This window comes from Emys orbicularis, chromosome 7, assembly GCF_028017835.1.
Source record: "Emys orbicularis isolate rEmyOrb1 chromosome 7, rEmyOrb1.hap1, whole genome shotgun sequence".
Classification (NCBI taxonomy): domain Eukaryota; kingdom Metazoa; phylum Chordata; order Testudines; family Emydidae; genus Emys; species Emys orbicularis.
In genome coordinates, this window is record NC_088689.1 from 2,434,675 (window position 1) to 2,455,715 (window position 21,041).

Below are 21,041 nucleotides of genomic sequence, written 5' to 3' on the forward strand. Positions count from 1 at the left end.
CCAATTCAAATGTCTGTCATAGAAGATCTCTTGAACAGGCTTTATACTTTGACAAATTTATATTCTTAGCAGCACTGTAAGGGAGTCACTAATGATCGTTTATGTACCTTGACAACTGATCATGCATATTATTCAGAAAGGTTGATTTGGTGTTGGTAGGGATTGCAGACTTTAAACTTGTTTGTTCTATTCTCAGGTAGGCAAGTGGCCCACAGCGGTGCTAAAACCAGCGTAGTTGATGTGGTGCCTCTGGTTGCGCCATCCTCTCTAAATGCAACAACTGTGGTTACTACTGTTTACCAAGAGCCCATCATGAGTCAGGGGGCAGCACTGTCCGATGAGCCACCAGCACTAGTCAAGGAGGAAGAAAAGAAGCAGTCTGATGAGGAACCAATGGATATGGTCGTGGAAAAACTAGAGGACACAGACAAGAATGTTAATCAAATACTGACAGATATTGCTGAAGCTAAAATGTCTGAGGAGCTAAAACCAATGGATACTGATAAAGAGAGCATAGCTGAATCTAAGTCCCCAGAGATGTCTATGCAGGAAGACTGTGGTAATGACATTGCCCCTATGCAGACTGATGAGCAAATGAATAAGGAACAGTTTGTGCCTGGGCCAAATGAGAAGCCTCTCTACACCGTAGAACCAGTGACTCTAGAGGATCTGCAGTTACTTGCTGACTTGTTCTACCTTCCTTATGAACATGGGCCCAAAGGTGCACAGATGCTGAGAGAGTTCCAGTGGCTCAGAGCAAATAGCAGTGTTGTCAGTGTTAATTGTAAAGGAAAGGACTCTGAAAAAGTGAGTGTGACTAAGTCTTATTTTTCTTTCCTTAAATCATAATCCTGAGGTGCATTACACATTTCCTATAATACAGGGAGATTGTGTCCCTGGCAACTTCCTAGAAGCCCAGGAGCTGCATGTCATTATTTTTAAAAGAACTTAAAGAGTAGATCATATAGCCCAAAGGCATGCTTTGTGCAAGGGCTGTAAGGGCATGCAAAGATTGCTGGCATTTGACCAGAGAAGCACAGTGTGGCCTTCCCTGATGTAGCAGTAGTAGTGAAAGGGTATTGAACAATGGTTGTCGGTCAGAACTGTAACGAAAGAACCTATACAACTTAAAAAGTACAGCATAGTGCCGTTTTTTTGTTTGGAGAAATCTAGTCTCTAGAAGAGTATTTTTGAGCTTGTGGATCTTTTGTCTCCCTCAATAGATTGAAGAATGGCGCTCCCGAGCAGCCAAGTTTGAAGAGATGTGTGGATTGGTCATGGGAATGTTCACTCGCCTCTCCAACTGTGCCAACAGGACAATCCTTTATGACATGTACTCCTACGTCTGGGATATCAAGAGTATCATGTCAATGGTGAAGTCTTTTGTGCAGTGGTTAGGTAGGTGCACTGGGAACTGTTTTACACTCCGATAGTGTACCTTTTTTTGTTTTTAATTAGCCCACGGAAAAAATATTTCACAAAATGCATTATTTGTGGCGTATGGTCTAATTTGATCTTCATTAAAATCTTTCCTGCCTCACTATTCTGAAGTACTGTTCACTCTACTTTGAATTCGTACTGATGTTATGAGTAACAGTGTTCAGGCACTGGCAGTTAAATGAAACTTCAGGTTTTTTTTCTTGGGCTAATGAAACTTAAATCTCATCTCTGAAACGTAAGTGCTGACTTTAACTTGCTCTGACTGAATGCACACTGGACTATGCCATGTAACTCCCTTGACACCCTGTTATGTGATTGGAAATGACACTATGAAATGTGACCGCACATCAGCCATCTGCTGCTTGCTCTGTCTTGATAACATTATTGCTGTCTTCAACAGAACAATTGCAGAAGTGACCTTTCAATGGGCCTGGCCAAGAGGAAGCCGATCCTCCCAGCCCTTGCGCATGCGAGCTTTAGCATATAAGGCTATTCTGGTGCAAAATGGTTTGCTTTAACATTTTCCAAATAGCTGATTTTTGGCAAAGGGTGGAAATTGGAGAGCTCTGTAAGTCCGCTTTTGTCCAGATGTAATCGGAGACTTTTAAACAGAGCTTGAAAGACATTTTTTGTATGCAGCTTTTTTTTGCTGAAACATGTTTTTGGGGGATTCTAAGTTGGCAGATAGCACCAGCATGGCCTGGGTTCTTCTAGTGACCTCATTTTACTTTCAGGTTTCAATCCAACTGTAAGGAATATGCTGTGGACTTGCTTGACATACACAGCAGGCCGCAAAGCTGATGGTCTCACGTCACAATTTTTGTAGCTGTCACAAACCTCACAGTGGATAACCATTACACAGCCTTCGTCTAGTTCTAGTGTTTCAGTTCTTAAATCCTACTAACTTGTAGCTAGATTTAAATAGTTTATTTAAATTTAGAGACAGAGAAGACCTAGCAGGTCGTCAAGTCACCTCAGCTAGGGCAAGGTGAAGTTCATTTGCACTTTGTGCAGTTGAAATATCCACTGATCCCTTGAGATATGAAACGTTTTAAAAAGAGGTGAGCAAATAAATATCCGCCTTTTACTGTGTAAAGGGAGCAAAAAATAATAGCTGTAAGGTCTTTGAAAAGAGACTGGTGGCATTTAGTGTGTTAACAACATGCGTACATCTCCGTGCAGCTTTAAAGCTTGACTTCATGATTCCTTAAAACCTGTAAGATGCAAAAATGCTTAGTATTGTTACTCTGACTTTACATTGAGATTTAAGCAGAAAGTCTCTCTTTGATAGCTCAATTATTTGTTTAAAAACCTAGGCCAAAATTTTCAAAAGCAGTCATCTGAGTTTTGGCTGCTTCGAGCTTTGGATTCAAGTTTCTAATTTGTGACCCCTTGGGCCTGATTTTACAAAGTTGCTAAGCATCTGCTGCTCCCAATGACTGTAGCTAAAGTCATGAATTCTTCTTTGTGCCTTTTGAAAATCGGATCTAAGCTGTCTCAAGTTATGCACTCAAAAATTGAGGCAATCCACATCAGGAGCTACTTCTGCAAATATTAGCCCTGTTCAATTTCAGTCCCAAAACTTGTCTTAAGTAGCCAGAAGACCTAGTAAGAGTTCTGACTGTTGTACAGGCCGATTCCCATGCCCCAGGAATGTGATTTGGGAGAGGAGATACTTCAGTCTCCTCATTCTTTTTTTATTTTATTTGTTTAATTTTACAGTAGTTTAAAAAATGCATAGTTGAGGAAAAGATCTTCAACGGGAATACATTTCCACAGCTCGTATTAATATAGCTCATGTAGGTTAAATACACTGAACCAAATGAGTTCCCACAATGGCGTGTTCAATGGTCCACTGAAAGTTCATCTTCTTCACCTCTCCTCCCAGTCCAGCTAGCATTCAGTCCCTTTAAATAGTGTGGTTGTACAGTACTATGGATTACTAATGCCTTCTATTGTCTTCTTCCCCACTGTGTACAGATGGGAGAATCCTCAGCACAAGTTTCTACTGCTATTGGATGGACAGCGCCAGATGTTCGCAGCGCGTCGTCATTAATTAATTAAAATGGAAAGGTTTTGTCTGTGAGGCAGCTCAGATAGATTAGATGTGCACTAGGCATGAACTGAAGTCACATTTGCGCAGCGACTAAGGCATTAACTATGTTTTTCATTTACACAGCTCTTCATTCATGAGGCTCTTTACTGTAATAATTGGAAGTGCTAGTTATGTTGTAGTCTCAAAGGAGAGACAAATATTGTCTTCCAAGTTAATGACTAAACCTTATAGTTGTAAAGGGTATCTTTTTACATCAGACATTCAGACGTGGGAGCAAGCTAAACTTAAATCCTGATATTTGGATTATTTTCTAAATTTATCATACTAAATAAGTCTTTTTAAAATTTATTACTCGACTATCATATGTCAAACTTGGTACATTTTGGGACTCTCTGACTAGCACAACATAATTGACTGTATTGATCTGAGACTGTTACTTGAACAGGAGGTAGATTGCTGTCCACAAAAGGAAAAGAACTTTTGCGCTGCTTATCTTATCAGAAAACTAGGCAGGTAATTTTAATCTCTATTCCAAACATTCACCTAATCTTTCCCTCTGTCAAAAATGTCATATATGTTAATTGGTGTTAAAGGCTGTAATGCTTGGCTAATGGAACAGTCTTAAATGCTAAACTTGCTGATGAAAGTAGATTTTCCAGTACTTAAAATGCTCAGTATATAATATGTATTAATGGGCCTCGTGGTTGGTTGGTAGGAAGCCTAGTGTGACTGACATGCTTGAGGAGGAAGAAATAAGATGCTAAAAAGCAAAAATAAAACTGTCTATGCTCAACAGTTCTTTACTAATTACAATCAAACTGTGAATTCATTGCAGTTAACTTACTGGCCTCTTCAGCATGTCAGTAGCACTGTAAATACATGGGCCAGAACTGAGCTAAACTGGCCTTTCTCATCTGTTGCAATGAGACCACTGTTCCATACAGCTGGCGTAGCTATCTCAAGGGAGTCAGACCATTCCGTGCATTTATTGCCAACCCTAGTTTTCTGACAAGATTAAAACAAATAATACTAAAATGTGACTTCAGACAGGCCCAATTTTTTCAAGGGGCTGTGGTAATGGAATTTGTCTTGTATTATCTCTTTGAAATTTGCAATAGTCGCTATTAACCAGGCCATATTGCTTCCAAAATGTCCTCTTTTTCACTAAGGACATGATGCTTCCGCCATAAATGTACAGGCAAAAAGAATGTACAAACAGGTCTGGGAAGCTTATATCATTGCACAGATCTCATGCCTCCCAGTGTGGGATGAGGTGTATTATTGGCTTTTTAAATACTTAATTGTCTGCTCTTTAGCCCATTATCTGAAAACAGTAACATAGATATTGCAATTTATTTATCCATTAAGGGCATGAGCACTTAGAATCTTTACAAATTGTACAACATTATTACAGCCTCCCCCAAAGTCCTGGATTATAGCTCAGTTAGAGAGCTTTTTCCACAAAGTGTATGTTAGCTTTTTGGACATGTTAGACCCCCAGGAAATCCCCCTTCTCGTAACGTTCTCCGCTTGGATCTGATCTCAACAGGGTGTCGTAGTCAATCTTCAGCACAGTTCTTAAGTGGAGACCAAGAACCCTGGGCCTTTAGAGGTGGTCTAGCAGGAGAGTTCCAGGTATCAATATGACTTCACAACTGAATGACATTTTCTTTGTTTTATGAGAAACCTTTTGTTGCACAACAGAGGTCTGGAAGGATTGGTCTGCCGAAGGCTTTCTGGTCCAAAGTCCAATTAGCCTTACAGCTTGGTTTTAAAATAATTTTCCTCCCCTTTCCACAGTAATTTCTCAAGGAGATGCTGCGTGTCCCATGCGCCCGCGAAGCGCAGCGGCTTTAGTTGTACATTTCACATTGTTTCTTTGCAGGTCGCACAGCGTTTTTATCTGCGCCCGCAATTGCACAATGCGCGCATGCTTGTCTGCCAATGGGAATTCCATGAGCAAGAGAGTGTCACTGACACGTGTTTTGATTCTTCTCTAAACAAAGTTGTAACTCATTTTACTGGGAAGCTTTCAATTGGAGAATATTCTTAAACCTCTGTTACACCATGTTCGAATTTGTTCATGGATTTTTCAAGTGCTGTACTTTTTCCCCCTCACAGGTGCTCTGCGCGCAGCAAATAGAATCAGCGCATTGCTTTTGGGATAAAGCGTCTCCTCTGGCCAGTTAACCCTCTTCAGACCAAACCTTTCCTCCTGACATGCTATGTTCTTACACAGAGATAGTGTAGATATGATTGGTATAAGTATGTTAAAGCAGAAATGAGCTTAACATAAACACCATTAATGTGCTGTTACAATTGCATATTTTAAAACACCAATTGGATAATTCCTATTCAGATAATAAGGTCTTTGTATTTGTAAAGCGTACCGACCCCACCTTCTGGGGTGCCTGCAGTAGCCAATGTTAATGTGGGAGTCTGCAGTGCACGGGCCAGATTGCGATGTGTCTCTTGCCTTTCAAACACTCATATGAAGTCTTTTGTTTTCACAGCGTTTGCTGCCTATTGATGGGGCAAATGACCTCTTTTTTCAGCCACCTCCATTGACTCCAACTTCCAAGGTTTACACTATCAGACCCTACTTTCCAAAAGATGAGGTAACTATATGCCCCTGATATTAAGGAACATTACTATTGAGCACTGATTCCACTGGCTATTATGCTACCCCAATCTGCTATATTCCCTTGGTTAATAATATGCTGCTTTTACATATCGATTTCTAAAAGCAGTTCATGTACTAGTAAGCCTCCTAATCCTCCTGTGAGATGCAAGTGTCCTTGTTTTACAGATTGGGGGGAACTAAGGTGAAATGATTCTCCCAAAGTCACACAAGTCACTCTCAGAGCCAAGTCCACAATTCATAAATCCAGACACTAGTCACCTTTTCTAGCCATTAGCCCATTCTCCCTCTCTAAAATGAAAACTAAGTAGTAAGCTATTGCAGGATTTCTTTGGCAGTGTATGTAATATAATGTGCTGTAAGTTAATCTTTTTAGCAACTGTGTGTGTGTGTGTGTGCGCGCGCGCGTACACACACACACTCACTCACTCACTCACTCCACTTGAGGGTCAGTCTGGTAAGTGCCACTGAATTTCCAGCTTCTGCATAACCGAATTACTTGAGGAGTTCATCACCTCTGGTTAGCTGCTCTTCCTGTTTTGTGGACTTACAAAGTAAGCACTTGGATTTTCTTAAAGTGCTTAACTTCCCTTCAGGTTGTTTCTCTCCCCTCCGTCCCCCCAGGAGTGGTTTCTAAATGGGATTTGAGACTGTCATTCTCAAATAAGTCTTATGCTGTAAATTTACACTGCTTTAGTGTCTTTCCAATAAAGATGTTTCCCTGTGCCCCTGAACAGCTCTATAATCGAAGGCCTTGTCTAAACACAATTACACTGCCTTAACTAAAGGTGTGATTTTAATTGGTATAGTTAAACCAGTGCAAATCATTGTGTGGACATGTATCTGTTTAAGTATTTACATTGGTTTGATTTACATTTGTGTATTGACTGATACAAGCTAAACTGAGAAGCCAGGTTCTAATTGAAAAAAGAAGGAACACACAGGGCTTTGCACACGTTTAATTGAATCTTTAGGGGTGGAATTTAATCATCTAAGTGACTTAGGAGCACAGGCCCCGTTGACTTTCAATGGGACTCGTTCCCCCTAAGTCCCTTAGTCAGATTTGAAAATCCCAACCTAAAATTATACCTTTAGTAAAACTGATAACTTTTTTGCATAGACCATACCGAAGACATGCTGTCACAAAGAATACAAGTTTTGGAGAGGGAGAATCTGATTAATAAGAAGGGTGAAGACGCATCATTTAGTCAACTTGTATTCAGAGCAAAACCTTGTATACTCCATTTAAAATGTCTGATCTATAAATAGGTTAGGTTTTCAAATGGAAAAATTCTGCTGCTGAAGGGCATCTGTCAGGGCATATCCAGCCCTTCAGAAGTACCTTATTTTGGTTGAATATAAAACATCCCTGTAGCTATTTAACATTAAAGCCTGTTAAATATACCCAGAGAGCACTTAGTAATTAATGAGCATGTTTAATGCTCTTCATGGTTGTGACAGATGTTGATGTGACCCTCAGCATTGTGGGTGTGAGGTTTTTTGAGGCAGAGTTTTAACTAGTTGCAAGAAAGATCTTTGAAGAGTCTTTAACAGATAAAATATGCTTTACATGGATCCATACAACCAAACTGCATATCAAAACTTGTTCCACAGTGGAGAGTACATTAATGAGCTCTCTAAGGCAAATTTGCTAATCAGTGTGTTTATTTAAAATAAAAAGGGTGTTTTGGAACTAGAAAAATAATCATTCTGTGTCTGTTTTTAGGCATCGGTGTATAAGATTTGCAGAGAGATGTATGATGATGGAGCTGATCAACCTTTCCATAGTCAGCCAGACTTAATTGGAGACAAGTATGTAGAACATCCTTACTTTTAAAATTTGCATGTATGTCTGCAGCCATTGTAATTTTGGTGTGTTGATACGTGTGTAGCATCAACAGTGTGCTGGGTGCTTTATGAGTCTCTGCATTGAAGAGTTTTCTGTGTAAAGCATAGATAATTGAAGAAATGGTGAAACAAACACAAAATAGCAGAGTGGTAATAGAAGGGTTTTTTGTTCACTTGTTTTCTTTCTATTCAACAGCTTTAGTTTTCAGAGAAGGGGGGGGCTGAGTTAGGATTTTTGGGCCTCATGGAAGAAGCTTGTGTTCAGAAGTGATTTGTAGGAGAAGGCAGAGACGTCATGGACCAGGTCCTAGAAGGTTGTGGTAGGGCATAAAATTGAATGGAAAGGAAAATAGAAGGGATAAAAGGAAAAGTGTAAAAAGATGGGAGAAGAGACAAAACTACACCGGAATAGACTACCACTCCTTTTCCACTTCAACCTCTGAAAGGTTCAATTGAATGGCAGTCAGACTTCCAAGACAGTAGTTGTTACTCCATTTATGCTCAAATACCTGTTTTATTGAAGGTTTTACTTCCAATTCTTGTCTCTGTACATTTCCCTGATGTAGACATTCTCACCAGTGGTTTAGCTGAACTGGTGGTAGCACCAGTGAGAATTCAAGTATAAACAAGGTTCCTGCAAACTGACCCTTTTATCAGTTTTTGGTTAGATCTACTTTCAGCTGCTTTAAAGTTGTGGGAAACCCTTCTAGCTGTTGCTGCTGGACCTTCTACACTAGGGCTTCCACCGGTTCAGATCTAGTGATAGCACTGGTGGAAGTTTTCTTTAATGTAAATGTGGTTTTAGTTATCTCTTGGCCTTTTTGCTTTAGCTTCCTTTCAGTCTTGTTTTATATTGTGTTTAAATCCCTGAGTTTGTCTTGTAAAACATTTTACTAGCCATCATCTATGTTTTGAAGGTACATAAATGTGTATTATAAAAATGTGAGGTGCATCACAGATGAAGACAAGATGTACTCTGCACACTACGGCCTAAATACTAGATGAAAAAATGACAAGTGAGATGAAAGCAGAAGGGAAGACTGAGCTTTTATTTAACTTCTTGAGCATGAGCTATTTGAGTTCTCTTCCCATCTTGTTAATGTTTTGATGTATTGAAGTTCTCTAATGGGGCAGCTCTATCATGTGGGGGACAGGAAGAGATGAGTATAAATGGGATAAAAAAGAAGGTAGAAGAATGGTGGAGAGCAGCCTGGACATGTCTGCAGGAACTCTTGCAGGGGGTTGAAAGAGAGGAGAATTACGTTGTGGACTGCTGGCAGGGCATGTCACTAGAAGGTTCTATTCTTGTTCTCTCAGCTCCATGGCTATGGGCAGGGTGGGCTGACTGGGGCCCGGGCAGGAGGAAGCCTGTCCATTGCAATGGAATGGCAGCTGGGTCTTAGTCCCCTTTCTCTTTGCTGCTGAGCCGCAGCCTCACTGATCTCGTGGCCTGAATACTTCCTATTTGATTCTCCACATCTCGCAATTTGTGCAGTTGTGTGCACAGTGGTCGTGATTACATGCAGGATGGAAAATTTGGTCCTAAGTGACTGAGTAGATCAATGCCTTCATCTCCCACCCTTGTATAATGACTCTCGTTCCTTGTGTACAGTATCCTGACTATTAACCTACAGTGACAATACCTAGTTTGAAGTGACTTGTTGCTTTGTTTGTGTGGTGAACTCAACCTGATACGTCTCTCCTCTCTGCAGGTTAGTGGGAGGCCTGCTTTCCCTCAGTCTGGATTACTGCTTTGTCCTGGAAGATGAGGATGGCATATGTGGCTATGCTTTGGGCACTGTCGATGTAACGCCCTTCATTAAAAAATGCAAAATTTCTTGGATCCCTTTTATGCAGGAAAAGTACAGTAAGCCAAATGGTGATAAAGAACTGTCTGAAGCAGAGGTTAGTAATCCCATGAGATGGAATTGTGCTAAACGTTACAATCCTGTTTTTTAAAGCAGGTATTTGAGAGAGCTCATAAGGCAAGTAGATAACATCATTAGAATAGCACACTTCGATCTGTGTAAACATTTATACCATGCCTATCACCATGGTATCTGGGCATTTTACAAGTAAACCAAAATTTTGTCTTCACTACAGAATCATATATGAATGTGAGTTGTAATTGATAGTGTAGCCATGATGTCGGCACTATGTGCATGTACAATAATTAACATAATTAGAATGGTATCTTTTGGTGCTTACGGTATGCTAGGAGCTTTCCAAGCAGAAAAGGTACAGTTCCAGCTCAGGAAACATCACAATTCAAAGAAAAATTAAGATGTCACTAGTCAAACTAAAAAGGGATTTCTTCTCTCTTCCCCCTCACCCACCCTCCCAAAACAGCCTCTGAACACCCTTGCTTTTTCAGACCCAGGAGGTGAAACAAAGTTCTAGAGAGAAGGGTCCTCCGCTGAGACTGCCCTGCCTCCAGCTCTGACATTCAAATCTAAGAGTTGTTAATGCACATCAGTTGTGACAGCAGCATGTAGGGTGGGGGAGGGCCTCTTGTTTGGTATGGCTTAGGTCCTAGGCACATCCTTGAATTGGTCTTGGAAAGGAATAGAAAATCAGCACATGCTTCAGAGAACTGGTATTATACTTGTGTGGTACAGCTATGCAGATGGTCAGAATGCAGCTATGCAGATGGACCCTATCAAGGTCCCCACTGGAGAGATCTGGTATCTTTACCAAATGCAGATAAGACATTGATCATCAGCTACATTTGGAAATCAAGGGCCAGCCTGGGAATCCAAAAGCAACTTAAATGAAGTGCAGACAAAACCCTTCAATAGAGGCAGACAACACCGTGCCAACTAGTAGCCTTCCTGTTGCCTCTACCAGCATTACCTTAATCTTGTTTGGATTGAGTGTGTGCTAACTGTAACTTCCTATTGTGGTTAGAGGTACTAGAAAAGCAAAAAGGAAACACCCTTGATGCCTGATAGGCAGCTTTTTGTTTTTCAATCAGCCACATAATCATAGCCTCATAGTTCAAATCATCTGATTATGTCCCCAAGCTGCTAGAGACGCATGTTAAATAGTAGAGGTGTCAATGGAACTCTACATGAAAGCCTTCAAAGCAGGTATGCAGTTACCAGCGTCACCTTCTGTCATTTGTCTGTGGAAAATTGAACCACTTGAACGATTCTTGTCTACTCTCGGGTCCTCTGAGTCATCAGAACCTTATGGTTGGTATCAAAGGTTGCCAGATGGTCTAAAGGAATAGTCTTCTGCCAAGATCAGTGCAGTCTCTGGCATACCCTGGCTGAACCAACAAACAGTCCAGTGCTCAAGCTCCCTCAGTAAAGCTGGCTGGAAATGGGAGGGGAACATGCATGTCCTCTTCTGACGCAGATCTGCAATACAAAAATGCCATCTGCAAACCCGATCCAATTGACCTTGCCTGCAAAATAGAGAATACTGTTTGCTGTGAGGAGTTTCATTTCTAAACAGCTATATACTCTGTAGAATGGGTTTGATTAGCAGCTGTCTTGATTATTTCCTCTCCTATTCTTGAGGGTAGGCTGTGTCTGGGAGGTTGGTGCTCCAGTTTATGCACTCATTCTGCAGAGTGGAGACTTCGTCTTGACTGTTCTGGAGTCTCTGATCTCTGCTGTTGTGATGTATTAAGTTTCAACCTTGAGCATTTGATCCATTTAAAACTAGATGGAACAAAGCACTACTAGAAAATACACTGCAGTAGAGGACAGGTTTTGCGTTTCCAGAAGATTAAAACCAAATTTGGTGTCTTGCTCTCTCTACCAATGGACCAACTTCAGATAGAAAATTCTTCAGTTGGTGAGACCACCCCACTCACAGTTGCATGGTGTGCTGCACTTGGTCTTCCTGTAACAGCTCACAGGACAGTGAAGCACCTCCAGGAGCCATACAGAGGCAACTGTCTTTGAGGATCAGGAAAGGAAGTGCTGCTTTACGGGACAGAATGGGTTGGTTTCCCTTTACAGATTCCCACCTTTTTAGTGATATCTTGGATTCCACGTTGGCCGACATCAGAAGAGTGTTTCTTCCATTCATAGCTTCTCAGACAGTTTGACCCAAAGTGCTCAGTCTTCTTGAAGACCTTTTCAGTTATGCACTTCCCAAGTCCAATACCTCCTTAAGACCAAACTTTATGCAGGTAATGGATCCTCTTGTAAACAAGGAGACAAACCCAGATCCACCCAGTCTTACTGCACTTTGCCTATTTTGGGATTTTCCTTCCAGATTGCAGTCTGAGAGGTAGAATCTTCTTTTCCCAGGACCAGTGATCACTGAGCACAGTGGATAAATGGTCCTCTCTGAACATGAGCTGCTGCAGTTTCCTTGTTCCTCTCACTCATCAAACTGTTGTTCATTTCTCCCTTCTAAACAGTTTTAATTTGAAAAAGAGGGCCCACCTAATTTAACTGCCCCATGTTTTTAATATCTATCCCTTGACCATCTGGTTCCGGAGCGTACTTGAGTTAGCTGTGGTAAAGAAAAGACCAAGGAGAAAAAGGTTCATTCTAAGCCTGAAGTGGTTCAACCAGTTTGTGAAGTAGCAACAATTCTGAATGGAGACCTTGCATACCATTTTGGTAGCTTGGTAGGCGTCATAGGGGCTCTCCGATATCTCTAGACTTGAGGGACACATTTAGACTTCCCCTCTATTTAGATCCATCAGTGACTTTTGCATATCACCCTGCACAATCCCTACTGCTATTACTCCCAGGCTTTTGTTGCTGACATACTCCAAGCCATGGCTATAGTCATGATGCTTCTCTTTCTGTTGTTCCTTATTTGGAAAGCTAGCTCACTTGAGCTAGTGTCAAGGAAAGATCTTCGAATACAATGACCAGGGAAAGGGGAAGCTGACTACATTTCAGGTATCAGGCCCTGTCCTCTTGTTTCAGCTTCTGCCCTGTGTCTCCTTTGAGGATGCTCCTCTCCCTCCTGGACTGCATAGTGTCCTGTTATGACCTGATTTCATGGACACGGGACTGCTGGGAACTGCAACAGCTGGTGATTGCTACTCTGAGGATCAGCAAAGATGACTTGGGCTGTGTCCCCATTATCTGTGGGTCAGGTCCTCTCTGATATGATTGCATGACCACTGGGCCCTTCTGCAGGAAGTTCCCAAACAGACTGCAGATTACAGTAAACCTTGAGGAATAGGACATACTGCCCACGGCATAATACCATGCTGTTGAGTGTCTCCGAGACAAAGGAACCTTCATATAAATGTACTAGTACTACATGCTGGGTGACTGACTCTGCCCTTAAGATCAGTGCAGAGGTCACCACATTCTGATCAGGATGGACAATATGGCATTGGTGGCTTATCTCAGTCACCACTGAGGCAGCAGGAGCAAGATCCTAGCAATGGAATCAAATCTTACTTAGGCGGGCAGGAACTTTCTGGGCCTTTGTGTTTCTGGAAATCCACCATTGGAGTGAATTGACTGGCATGCAGCAGGTGCCTCCAGGGGAGCGCTCCTCTAAAGACTCCTCTTTTTAGATGACTGGACGCAAAGGAACCCAGGTACTGCAGCAGGTAATCAGACAGACGCTTTCACTCAGGATGTATTTTCGCTAGATGCTTACACCTTCCCTCAGCTTCTACCGATCAGTAAAGCATTGCTCTCCTGATCCATGTTATACCACACTGGCTGAGAAAAATTTGGTTAGCAGATTTCTTGGCCCTGTCCAGAAGACCAGCATCTCTGTAGCTGCTTATTCATAGATTCTAGGACTGGAAGGGACCTCGAGAGGTCATCGAGTCCAGTCCCCTGCCCTCATGGCAGGACCAAATACTGTCTAGACCATCCCTGATAGACATTTATCTAACCTACTCTTAAATATCTCCAGAGATGGAGATTCCACAACCTCCCTAGGCAATTTATTCCAGTGTTTAACCACCCTGACAGTTAAGAACTTTTTCCTAATGTCCAACCTAAACCTCCCTTGCTGCAGTTTAAGCCCATTGCTGCTTGTTCTATCCTTAGAGGCTAAGGTGAACAAGTTTTCTCCCTCCTCCTTATGACACCCTTTTAGATACCTGAAAACTGCTATCATGTCCCCTCTCAGTCTTCTCTTTTCCAAACTAAACAAACCAATTCTTTCAGCCTTCCTTCATAGGTCATGTTCTCAAGACCTTTAATCATTCTTGTTGCTCTTCTCTGGACCCTCTCCAATTTCTCCACATCTTTCTTGAAATGCGGTGCCCAGAACTGGACACACAATACTCCAGTTGAGGCCTAACCAGCGCAGAGTAGAGCAGAAGAATGACTTCTCGTGTCTTGCTCACAACACACCTGTTAATGCATCCCAGAATCATGTTTGCTTTTTTTGCAACAGCTTCACACTGTTGACTCATATTTAGCTTGTGGTCCACTATAACCCCTAGATCCCTTTCTGCCGTACTCCTTCCTAGACAGTCTCTTCCCATTCTGTATGTGTGAAACTGATTGTTCCTTCCTAAGTGGAGCACTTTGCATTTGTCTTTGTTAAACTTCATCCTGTTTACCTCAGACCATTTCTCCAATTTGTCCAGATCATTTTGAATTATGACCCTATCCTCCAAAGCAGTTGCAATCCCTCCCAGTTTGGTATCATCTGCAAACTTAATAAGCATACTTTCTATGCCAGTATCTAAGTCGTTGATGAAGATATTGAACAGAGCTAGTCCCAAAACAGACCCCTGCGGAACCCCACTTGTTATACCTTTCCAGCAGGATTGGGAACCATTAATAACTACTCTCTGAGTACGGTTATCCAGCCAGTTATGCACCCACCTTTATAGTAGCCCCATCTAAATTGTATTTGCCTAGTTTATCGATAAGAATATCATGCGAGACCTTATCAAATGCCTTACTAAAGTCTAGGTATACCACATCCACCGCTTCTCCCTTATCCACAAGACTCGTTATGCTTGTTTGGAGGCCTGTAACTCACCCCAGCCCAGGTGCTCTGAAGCTCTTGGTGTGTGACAGGACACTACTGAAGGAAGTGAATAGGGCACTACTGAATAGGGCAGCCTTTGCCATGATGTACTCCAGGAAAAAAAAACTATTTTGCTTACAATGAGATGTGTGGGATGTCTCCCCGGTTGGTGTAGACAGCAGGGAACTTCAGCCTGGAATGCCAGAATGCTTTCTCTCCATTTCTGCAAGAAGTATTTAAGGATGTCTCAACTTCCTAGAGGTCCTGTCTTTCCCCATCAGCACATTAAGGGATCCAGTGAGAAAAATGATTTTCCAAGGGGGTTTCCTAGTGTTCCTCCAAGACAGTAGTTCTCCATCGATAGCCTAGCTTTCTCTTTGATGGTGATGTCAGAATTTCACTTCCAGAAATCTTCCTTCCCAGCTGAAAACTAGGAAAGATCTGGACTGACTTAGGGGCCTTAGGATTTACCTGCTCTGATCCTAATCCTTAGGGAAGTTATTTGCCTTGTTCACACTCTGAGAGTTGCAGGAAGGGACTTAGGACCTCTCAAAGGGTTGTTTTGGTGCATGGGTCAGCACTTCTATCTAAGAGGCTTATGTGTTAGCTGAAGTGCAAGGCTTGCTGCACTAAGCCTGTAGCTGCATCCTGGGCGGAGTGGCACCAGTCTTGAGTGAGTGAACTTTTCAAGACTGCCCCATGATACTGCATATCCAGAATGTATCCGCTAGTGCTGCCACTGGGTGGAGAGTGCTCCTTTCCAAGAGGGTGGTGCTCTCCCTGTTTCACATTTCCTGTCCATCAGTAGCCTTCCTGTTGTGTCTTCCTCCTCTACTTGCAAGGACTGCTAGACAGAAGCCCTGAAGCTGTGCCTTGAGACCAAAACAGAGTCAAATTTTGTTCCTTACCTGTTAATTTGTCTGTTTGGCTGGGTTGAGACTCAAGACCTTTCCAGAACTGGAGAGTTAGGTAGTGGACAAATTTAGTCCTTTGACCGCTTATGGAATCTTTCTCCTGGGAGTGCAGGTCACTAGTAACTAAAGGGGCAGAGAATTTTCGTTCTGATTGGCCAGTCTGTGTCAAAGAATGAATGCCCCACAGTCTGTCTTTGCCATTGGAGCACAGGCAGCAAATCAACAGGGAAGGAACGCAGTTTTTAACTCTTCCATCTGTCAGATATGTCCACATCTAAGAACTCTGCTATGGTGTCAGAACAGGTGGCTCCAATAAGTACATGCATCCATTAGTCCAGCTCTCGAACCTGCCAGCTGATGTGGTCTAGTTTCAAGTTCATAAAGCATTTATATTACATTTGTTACTATTATCACTGTGCTGCCTCATTTTGTAACTGACTTGCTGCAAAAAAAACAATAGAAATCTTCTTTGGGGACCAGTCCTGCACTGAACAGGCGGCGAATGGGCTCTACACTCTTTCTGATTTTGATTGATGTCTGTGTCCAGGCTGGATAGAAACTCCCTCATCAGTAGTCAGAATTAGAAGCCTGTCCTGCTTGCATACGTCTGATGGCATGTCAACGTAATGGGGAAGAATTGTAATTTTAGAATAGTAGCAAGCAGCTTGATAACTTACCTTCAGTGGAGTTGGCTGCAAACTTGGGCAGGACAGCTCATTTTGATTACCCATTACGCTGCAGTCGTTGCTCTAAATGCTGGTTACATTTTCCCCCCTTGCAAGTGGATATTGTTCCCCCGTATGAGAAAACAAATTCTTATTGGGCTTTGTTTTGTAAAGTAGATTACATATTATGGTAACACTTAATCTGAGGTGCATTCCTACTATGCCACCACTGCCACACTTTAGTGTGGTATAAATAACGGTTCTGAGTGCACCTAAGAGCGAGGGACTTCAAATGATCTCTACCAGTAGATCTCTCCCCTACTGTCACTGTACCAGCACCTAGTCCCTACATTTCACTAATGCAGAGTTCCACTTCCGAAGTGAGGTTGTCTTCTAAAATTCTTGTCCAACTCCCTGGTAGGACTGATGGAATCTCCTCCTTTATGGAGTATATCAGCTGAGCAGTGTAACTTTCTACGATGTTTGTTTACTCAGTTATTTTTGTCTTTCCAACATTAATACAGTCTCAGGCACTTGCCTGACCATTTTATCCCACTGTTAGAATTCAAATCTTTGCTACCTTGGTTGCATTTCTAACTGACTGGGAATCAGACTCCTGAAAAGAGAACTTGCTTTTATTTTAAACAGCTGATTTATTTTCCTGTGTCAAGAGGTAAAAGGCTAACTAGCACTAATTACAGGATTCAGTGAATGGTAATTTCATGCAATTCCTTAAAAGGCTTGTTTTGCTGGTATATCTGAAGTGCCTGGTCTCTGCTGATTTGTGTGTGATGCTCTTAGAGGCATACAACCCTGAACAAAACAGCCCACATCAGCAAAACTGATCATGCTGAAAAGACTGCTCCTTTCTTTCCTCTTTAGAAAATAATGTTGAGTTTCCATGAAGAGCAGGAAGTATTGCCAGAGACATTCCTCGCCAATTTCCCGTCGCTGATAAAGCTAGACATCCACAAAAAAGTGACTGACCCAAGTGTGGCCAAAAGCATGATGGCCTGCCTGCTGTCCTCTCTGAAAGCTAATGGTGAGTTTTTGCACTTGGAATTGTTGGGGGCTTCTCTAGGTACAGTGATTTAAGAATGACCACAGCATTTCAGCCCCTTGGTGCTAGGCAAACTGGGAGTTCTAGGATTGGGGGTGCTAATGCATTTTGCATTCACATGTCAGTGTGGGAGATCTGATTTCTGCTAAGTTGGCACGTGAGGTTGTTTATAAATTGCTTTCACATTCTAGCTCTAATGCTACTGTCTATCTTCTGTAAAAGATACTATTATTGTAGCCAATATTTTGCAAATTAGGAAATGGGAAGAACTGAGGGAGCAATTTGGCTAACTGAGGTCCACAGCAGCCACACAAAGCTTTATATTTCCCGGGCTGAAATCCTTGAAGCCATTTCCGAAGTGTGATAGTATGCTGAGATCTTCCTTCTTGAATGCTGGAGGCACTTGGCCTTTTGCCTCACTGCATACCTGAGGCTTGCCGTTACCTTGAACAATTCACATGCCCTTTTGTGGTGCTGTTCTCTCAGCCGGTGCCTGAGCTTCAGGATGTTTCCATGTGAAGTAGGCCTGTAGAGGCAATTTGACTACAATCTGCTAGGATGCAGTCTACAAGTCAGCAACAGAAACATACAATCTTTGTGGAAAGGTATCAGCTATGTTATCATAAATCTAGCCTCCGTTTCTGGCAGTAGGTATACCAGGTATGGCACTAGTTCAGTGATATGATCGGTTTTAAATGTTAAAATAGATGGAAAAGAATCTAACGATGTTTGCAGAGTTTGGGGGTTTTGTTACAATAACTCTTCTCCTCCCCTCCTCCCCTCCCCCCCCTTTTTTTTTTCTTCAGGCTCCCGTGGGGCTTTTTGTGAAGTGAGACCAGATGATAAAAGAATCCTGGAATTTTACAGCAAGCTGGGTTGTTTTGAAATAGCTAAAATGGAGGGATTTCCAAAGGATGTTGTTATCCTTGGAAGGAGCCTGTGAAGTCCTTGACAATGAACTGTTCGAATACTGTAGTCCCTTAACAGCTGGGCGGGTGGTGGTGGGGATCTTCATATGGTCTAACTGCACAAACACAGCAGTCAGCCAACTTGCTAGAAGGGGCTATGTGAAAATCCACCATCACACATTTCAAACGTTAACTTGTTGGATGAAGAGAGTGCTGCTGAAAACCCAGTTCTGAAAAAGAGAAACCTTGTTGTCGTCCTTTCCTGGTCTTGTGTGAAGTGCCAAGGAATCTTGCGTGGGCTGTATCCTCTGGGAGGAGCCCCCCCCTTCCTGCCCAATGATGTGGTTGGTAGCAGTTCTTTGCATCCATATATGCAGTTAGCAGAATGGTGTTCTTTTTCTGGAGTAACTGTTAAGATCTGGTTTTCTTTTTCCCTGTGTCATACAGCAGGATGTGAGGAGGGAGGGGTGTAATTGGGGTACTTCATGTTACAGAGATGGGAAGGATTACTTGTGTCAGTCAGCAATTTAAAGACCGGTATTGACGGTTCTGTTTTTGGCTATCTTTATGCTTGTTTATAAGGCAGTGACCAGTTGTCACTGCTAATGACCATTGGTTCAGGCTTTGTGCTTTGTAGGGACAAATGTGCAGTTGTCTGTGGCAAAAGTCACTAATGACAAACTTGTAAATGTCAGTGTATATAAACTAGCTGTATGCTTAATAACTTCTTTGTGTTTGCTGGTTTTGTAATTTTTTTTCTTCCGAAAAGTGAAATGGTATTGGTCCAAGATGGCACTTTTGACGAACGTCAAACCACAATGGAGAATGACTCTGTCCTCGGCGTTGGCTTTTTCTACTGTGCCTCATACCCAGGGCTAGAAACTGACCATGTTGGGTAAGAGGTGCTGATCCAGAAGGATCATTCCTTCAGAGGACAGGCAGTTCTGTTGCAAGGCTGCCACTGCCTGGTGCTATCATCATTCTCCTGGGACTGAACCAGCAATTCAGTGGGAGGCCTGCTGAACCTGTTAATTTTGGTGGCAGTCTCAAAGAGGAGGTGGATGGAGGAAGTGAGAGGGAACTGGTACATGGTCAGGATTTGTCCTTGGATCAGTCTCCTCCTTCAAAGACTGTTCATACTGGTTTGACTAAATCAGGGTCTTCAAATCCTGCATGTTTGTATCAAAGAATTTTTGTAGAAGAAACATCACAATAAGCACATTTTTACAAATTATTTAAATGGTTACCTAATTAATGTAACTGCAGATATTCTGAGAGTTTAATGTTTTTACCCAGATCTGATGTATTTGACTAATGTGATGGAGCCAGCATGGTTAGGGGATCTGGTAGTGAGGTAGTCACACCATTTGTGGGGGTTATTGATTTTTCTGTAGAAGCCCTGTGTTCCAGAGATGTAATTGGCCAATAATATACACTTTACATTACATTACATTACCTTACTAATTTCACCTGTTACCATCAACTGTGTTTAACTTCCTTCTTTTTAAATGTCCCTCTTGGTTTTGGTGGCGAACAAAAGACATTCAGGTCCTTATTTAAGCTCCCATCTGTGTAGCTTTGAAGAAGTTTTACAAGCTATAACAAATGGCATTAGACTGCAGTAATGCCTGCAACCTGTAAGGAGAAGCTAACGTTTGGCCTTCCAGTGCAGTCACATAGGATATTTTTCTTTTTCAGAATGTGAATAATTTTTTAATTTAGTAGTGAAGTATTTAAGTTTAAACAAGTTCATTTCATTTACAGAGAGAGGTATAGGGTCATGCTATGGGATCTCATGTAAATCAGAGCTGAATGTCACTAGTTTTAATACAGCTTTGAGTAAGTAGCTGATCCCTTGGTTTAGCAGGTGGAAGAGTTGTGGGTTTTTTTATGGATACCAGAGTCAACTTACTACTTGATCTGGATTCATAGCATTACAGGATAGGATGCTTGTGGCCTTATATCTTGGCTTTTAAGGAGTTGCCACAATCTCTTCCTATGAATTTTATTGTTACAGAAGTTAGTTGTACAAACGGATGGAATGTCCAGGCCAATACCATCACTCTAGGATTGTAAAGTGATAAGTTGACATATCTTTCATGGTTATGAATTTTCATTAAGGTTGGAATGCCACTTTCATTAATCTGTTTTTAGATCAACAGTATCTGTAGCAGAAAAATGAGCTGTAAAACTGTATTTGAAGACCATGCGAGAAATAGAATAAAAATAGAGAAGTGAATGTAAATAAGCAATGTGTTTAGTTTGTAAAGCTGTCGGGTGGATGCAAGGGGAATACACCTCTTCCATCTTGCTAGGTGTTTTGGGCACCCTAATGGTAAACTCTCATCTGCTGCTTTCCATGTGATTGTCCTTTTTTGGGGGGAGGTGGACGCTGGCTGTTCTGAGAAGCATTTAACCACACTAACATTCTTCATGGGAGGGTGATGTTGGATGCTGTTGACCCTTCAGAACACTTTGAAATCAACAAGTGAGATCCTTTTAATCCAAATGTAAATAGCACTAGTTCTGCATTTCTATTTCTATAGGCTTTGGAAGGACCATACATAGGCTCACACAAGTAG

The 21,041-nt window shown here is 41.9% G+C and overlaps 1 protein-coding gene across 2 annotated transcripts in view; it reads left to right on the top strand.

Annotated features, from left to right (window-relative positions):
* Window positions 1–20,695, top strand: part of OGA (O-GlcNAcase) — a 40,731-nt gene extending 20,036 nt beyond the window's left edge. For both annotated transcript variants that reach the window (XM_065407619.1, XM_065407620.1), the window contains 8 exons: window positions 197–807; window positions 1,224–1,398; window positions 5,046–5,131; window positions 6,010–6,114; window positions 7,864–7,949; window positions 9,698–9,890; window positions 17,374–17,533; window positions 18,358–20,695. In XM_065407619.1, the coding sequence (XP_065263691.1) occupies window positions 197–807; window positions 1,224–1,398; window positions 5,046–5,131; window positions 6,010–6,114; window positions 7,864–7,949; window positions 9,698–9,890; window positions 17,374–17,533; window positions 18,358–18,494 (1,553 nt within the window). In that variant the 3' untranslated portion in view covers window positions 18,495–20,695. The remainder of the gene's footprint in view (window positions 1–196; window positions 808–1,223; window positions 1,399–5,045; window positions 5,132–6,009; window positions 6,115–7,863; window positions 7,950–9,697; window positions 9,891–17,373; window positions 17,534–18,357) is intronic.
* Window positions 20,696–21,041: the final 346 nt, after the last annotated feature.